Source organism: Diplotaxodon limnothrissa, linkage group LG15, assembly GCF_057381915.1.
Source record: "Diplotaxodon limnothrissa isolate DT_005_m linkage group LG15, D_limnothrissa_male_GT1.1, whole genome shotgun sequence".
Taxonomy (NCBI): Eukaryota; Metazoa; Chordata; class Actinopteri; order Cichliformes; family Cichlidae; genus Diplotaxodon; species Diplotaxodon limnothrissa.
This window is the reverse complement of record NC_140610.1, coordinates 6176433-6182045: the sequence shown is the minus strand read 5'-3', so window position 1 is coordinate 6182045 and position 5613 is coordinate 6176433. Positions and strand designations below refer to the sequence as shown.

At 41.8% G+C, this 5613-nt stretch overlaps 1 protein-coding gene across 1 annotated transcript; it reads right to left on the bottom strand.

The window, feature by feature from the left end:
• Window positions 1-964: 964 nt before the first annotated feature.
• LOC146616894 (uncharacterized) lies at window positions 965-1573 on the bottom strand. The gene has a single exon (XM_085373247.1). The coding sequence runs from the start codon at window positions 1571-1573 to the stop codon at window positions 965-967; it is 609 nt and encodes a 202-aa protein (XP_085229373.1).
• Window positions 1574-5613: the final 4040 nt, after the last annotated feature.

The following is a 5613-nucleotide window of genomic DNA, read 5'->3' as shown; positions in this document are numbered from 1 at the left end:
GGTTAAAAGGGGAATCATAGTTTATCCATTTGTTCACACAGCCATGTAAGCCAGCATGCCACGATTACAACCCAGTGCCAGAAAAGTAGCTGCGATTACCTACCTGGTACTGTACATACTGTGGGCAACTTGAGAAGGCAGATGCTCGAGTGCATTAACCAGCCAAACAGTAGTACGTGGAGAAGGCCAGCAAGGGCTGCTAGGCTATGAGTAATTGATAACTTGTATAGGCTGGTTAGAATCAGAATCAGAATACTTTATCAATCCCGAAGGAAATTAAGGTTACAGCAGGCAGCACGCTAATGGCGCATGCGCACTTACAAAGGAACCTTCTGACCAACTTTACACAAACATCACATTGGGGAGACATGTCAGAAAGGTAGGCTGATAGGAAAAAAAACAACGAAAATACATAACATGAGGTAAGAGGAGGAGAAAAAAACTCCACTCAGACTGAGCTCCTAGTGGGAGAACAGTTTGATAACAGAAAAAACACCTCAGCACAAAAAGCACATGACTATCAATACACCATAGAAACACAAGACAAGCAACAGGGGCGGGTAAAGGGTAAGAGAGAGCCGGTGTAGACAGCACATCCGGTCCTGCAGCATGTCTGCGCTGGTCCAGTTGACTGCCATCTTCCCCGGTAGGGCACAAGCATCGAAGGAGTTTGGAAAGGGAGGGGGGGGTCAGTGTGTGCACATCAGTGTGTGTGTGTGTGTGTGTGTGTGTGTGTGTGTGTGTGTCCAGAGTTCAGCTGAGACAGTGTCCTTCGCCCCAACAGGCTAAGTAAACAGTCTTCCAGCCAACCCAGGTGGCCTTGCGTGGGATGGGAAGAACAGCCATAACACAGTCGTTATCAGGGAGTGATTGTTCGGCTCCAGCCTTGATGGGGGTCCACAATTTTGATATTGATTTTGTAAATTTCCATGCGAGCAGCCCAGGAGAATTTTCAGGCTGCTCTTTAACACTCTGATGCTGGTCTCTCAATCTCCCGTTGGAGAGCCGCGAGCCTCCCCATGATGGCATCAAACTTCTGTTCCATGGTGTTATCATTCTTTTGATTCTGAGACCTCACAACTGCAGTGATCCGTTCCACGATGTGTTCCAACTGTCGCTCAAGGGTCTCATTCTGAGCAGGCCTCTCTCTGATGTATCCCCCCATACGCTCAATGGTGTTATTTTGAGCCTTCACAGCAGCTGTAAGCGTCTCCCAGGTGTTAACCATATTACGTTCGTTGTGAGAGGTCGCGCCTCGTCCCATCGCTTCGATTCCAGCGGGCAGCCTTGGGGGGGTTTGAACAGCCGGTTCCACTCTCTTATTTCTCCGATAAACCAGGGCTAAGCCAACTCCGATCAACAAGAACCCTGTTATCACGGTTCCGAATAGATAGATATCTTCAGCGTCCTCGATCGACAGTCCCGCCAGGCACATGACCCTCCAGTTCTGCCACCCGTCCATCGTGTAACCGGCAGGGAAAGTCCCTCCAGGGCACTCGGGCTCTCCCAAGCCCTGACTTCTCGTTGAGAAAAGGGTGTCAATAGCATTCAGAGACCAGTTGATCAAATCCATAATTCTCTTTAGGTTTTAGAGAACGACAGTGAGAGAGTGTTCCAGGGAAAGTAATGCACACGAGACAAGACAAGGACATAGAGGCTAAGCAGGGAAGATAAGGGTAAGGAGGTACCCAGGAGAGTCACAGGTAAAATGATAAAATCCAGGTTTACCAGGATCAAATCAAAGGGAAACAGTAAAATCAAATACTTTAGTGTAAAAATAAAACTGAACTAAGCAAACGAACACACACGGAGAGCAGCGGCAGAAAGTCACGCCAGTGTATGCTCACTGGGAAGCACAACACGAGATTTAAGCATTTAGCACCAAATCCCAACAGCAGTCACTTCAAAGTGCTTACATTGTAAGGTAAGGACCCTTTAATTATATAGAGAAACCCCAACAATCAGACAATGAGCAAGCACTTGGCAACAGTGGCAAGGAAAAACTTCCTTTTAACAGGAGGAAACCTCCAACATAATCAGGGGCAGGGAGGGGCAGCCATTTGTCATGACTGGCTGGGGGTGAGACATAATGAGAAAGTGACTGATAGACTATGAGTAATTGATAACGTGTACATTCTGCATTTTTATTAGATTTACTTCTGCATCAGCTGTATTGCCTTTAGCCTTCATTATTTTTAACTCCTATTTACAGTTCAAATTTGCTTGTCTCATGAGAAATATACTCATCTAGATCTACACTCAAAAAAATTAAATTGGGTGGTTGTTACATTTACAAGAGTCTGCCTTGCAATTTGAACAAAATAATTCAATGCTTCTGTGGTGAATTTAACTAAATCATGTGGTGTCTGCATGAAATTCAACAACTTATTCTTGTTGAGATGACATGATACAATATAGTAAGAGTAGTTAGTTCCCTGGACTCGCGAAATTTCACAAGATCACATGTATGCTATTGGTGGTTTAACCTGTTAAGGACGAAAATATAAAGAAAATTCTGTAGCCTTGTAATCATATCTTTCCTACTTTAGCACTGTTACCTCAGTCTGAATCCAGCATCAGGCTGGGGCCTGTCACAGTATTTGTTTCCATTCTGAGTTTAATTATATTTGACAATTGTTGTTCCTGGTTTGATTATCTTTCGTTTATGCTTAGTCATCTCAGTCCTTCCTTCCTTCCTTCCTTCCTTCCTTCCCAGTAATACTCAAGTGGGGGTTCTGGGGGTTTAGTTTCTGTGCCCCTCATTTTTAGTGTAGATTTAGTTTAGCCTTCATGTTTATTATCTTGTTCCCCACTGTTAGTATCAAGTCCGTGCCTTTGTGTTTGTCGTGTGTTTCCTGTTTTATTTTGATAGTCCTTGTCTTGTACCGCGACAGTGCATCTAGTTTTGCTTTCCCTCGTCTCTTTGTATCTGATTATTCAAGTTTTCCTGTTTTTGTTTTTGTTTTGTAGTGTTCAAGTGTTTTACAGCAAAATAAAGCTGCCTTTTTGAGTTCATCCCTGTGCACTCAGAGTTCTGCATTTGGGTCCTTCCTCCTGCCTTCCACAGTGTGACATGACAGAGCGTTTCTGTGTCCCCGTGTTTGAGTGGGTTCTCTCTGGGTATTCTGGCTTCCTCCCACAGTCCAAAGACATGCAGTTAGTAAGGTTAGTTTAAAAGGTGATTCTAAATGACCTAAATTAGTGTACCCTGTCTCTTGCCCTATGACATCTGGGATAGAATCTGGAGCTAATACCACCTGCTATATGTAAAAACTCCCACCAAGTTTACATCAAACAATAAAAAAACTCTTAGTGATCACACAATAACTTCACACTGGACCCCTGGGCGATGAAAAAGTGATTAAACCCAAACTTACTGGTAGTTCAACTTTTTACTCAATATGGAAGTTGTTATTTTCTTTTGTTATCCGTATGGTAAACTTTCAAATCATCTTGTACAAAGATAAAACAGTCCAGGGCCAGAAATGAAGTTTGCTGAAAGAGAGCCACTTCTAATTTTAATTTATAAGACTGAATATTTTACATCAAAAAAATTCTAAATGCAAAGACAGAAGATCAGTATAAACATTAGGAGAAAGCTGGCTGAAAGGCCTTTGAATTACAAAAGCAGGACACATGACACCATATAAGGAAAGGCCTAAAATTTCGGATGAAAGAGGAAAGAGTACATAACAAAAGGGTCAGCTTTGAGTTCAGCTCTCCCCTCAAGTTTAAGGGCCATGGAATGATCGACTTTCGCATTTCACCCACATGGATTATTATTTTTACAGCCTTTAAGTCTCTTTTAGGATTAAGCAAATTTCAACACCTAAACACATGGTTCAGTAAGCATATTTAAACAGTTACATTGCAAAAGGTACACAAACAAGTTAAGCTGCTGTTAAAATTAAATGGGTAATTTAAATTCTGTGTCAACTGAGACCTGTAGGTCAATATTAATATAATTTAATAAGGCGCATAAAGCTGTTAATCCAGCTGTAATCAGCATGAATTAAAACAAGCAAGTATACCCCCCACCCCAAAAGAAAATGCTTCCAAGTGCCGTATAACAAATCCCATCATTATAAAGTGGTAATTGGTTCCGTGATCATCAAAAAAACAAAAAAAACAAAACGAAAGTAGACATACTTCAAAAACAATTTAAAAGAGTAATGACACAACGATTTGTACTTAAATGGGGCGATCTTGGCTCAAGAGTTGGGAGTTCGCCTTGTAATCGAACTCGCCTTGTAATCGGAAGGATGCCAGTTCGAGCCCCGGCTCGGACAGTCTCGGTCGTTGTGTCCTTGGGCAAGACACTTCACCCGTTGCCTACTGGTGGTGGTCAGAGGGCCCAGTGGCGCCAGTGTCCGGCAGCCTCGCCTCTGTCAGTGCGCCCCAAGGTGGCTGTGGCTACAATGTAGCTTGCCATCACCAGTGTGTGAATGTGTGCGTGAATGGGTGGATGACTGGATGTGTAAAGCGCTTTGGGGTCCTTAGGGACTAGTAAAGCACTATACAAATACAGGCCATTTAAATTATCTGAGTTTTATTGAGAAAACCAGATTTTTAACAAAAATCTTTATTAAAAAGTTTTAAATGCACGAGTATGGCATGGTATACAGAGTTTTTCCAATGTAAGAGTAGCACGTAAAATGCAACAAAAGAGAGAAAACAAGGTGTCACAGCCAGTGATTATATGAAGGAATGTAAATAAGAAAATAAGATCCTGGAGGTTAGAATGAAGGATGCCTGCGACACCAAGAACCTCCAACAACCTCCAATAAGGGTTCCAGTGCTTGAATGATTTGGCAGGAAATCTGTCTGATATTTAAACACGGCAAAAGGTTTATCACAACCAACCATACTTTTAGCACTCTAGCCTTAACCCTGACTTACTTTTTCATGTGAAGAACACATGAAAGGCTGTTTTAGTTTAAATTCTTTGAATATTATAGTAATCCGGTTAGACATTACCGATTAATTCCCATTTGCACTTGTCAACACACTCGGAGCAGACAAAATCCCAGACCAAATGAATGAGTGGCTGCAGGGGCAGCTCATGCTAATTCATTTTTATTTATCTTTTTATTGTGTTAACCATCTGTGCACAAAATCCCAAGTAGTTTCATGTCACTATAGTGTGTGTGTGTGTGTGTGTGTGTGTGTGTGTGTGTGTGTGTGTGTGTGTGTGTATTGTGGTACATGTGTGAGAGACAGTAGCAGAATGAGGTGATTAAGGGCATCAGTGAGGTAGGGTTCTTGCCAGCCACCCAAGCACTATCAATTGCATCCAAAGTGAATGAGAAATTAAAATCTGTGTCCGGTGTCCAAACTGATTTTCCTGGAATCATAAAAATGGCAAAGCTAAAACCCATAAACAAACTTCAAGCACAGATTTAGAAAATTGGTTAAAGGGAAGCTGTTGCTCTGTAAATTAACATTTTTATTCAGATTTGATCTGAAACACTGTACTGCAAACATGCAAAAGCCAAAAATGGAATTAATATTAATAGGGTTTGATACATGGTTTTCTTTTCAGTCACAAAAAAGCCAAAAATCAAATCACTAATCATTACTGGGAATGAAATTTTACAGTCATTAGACTGTGGA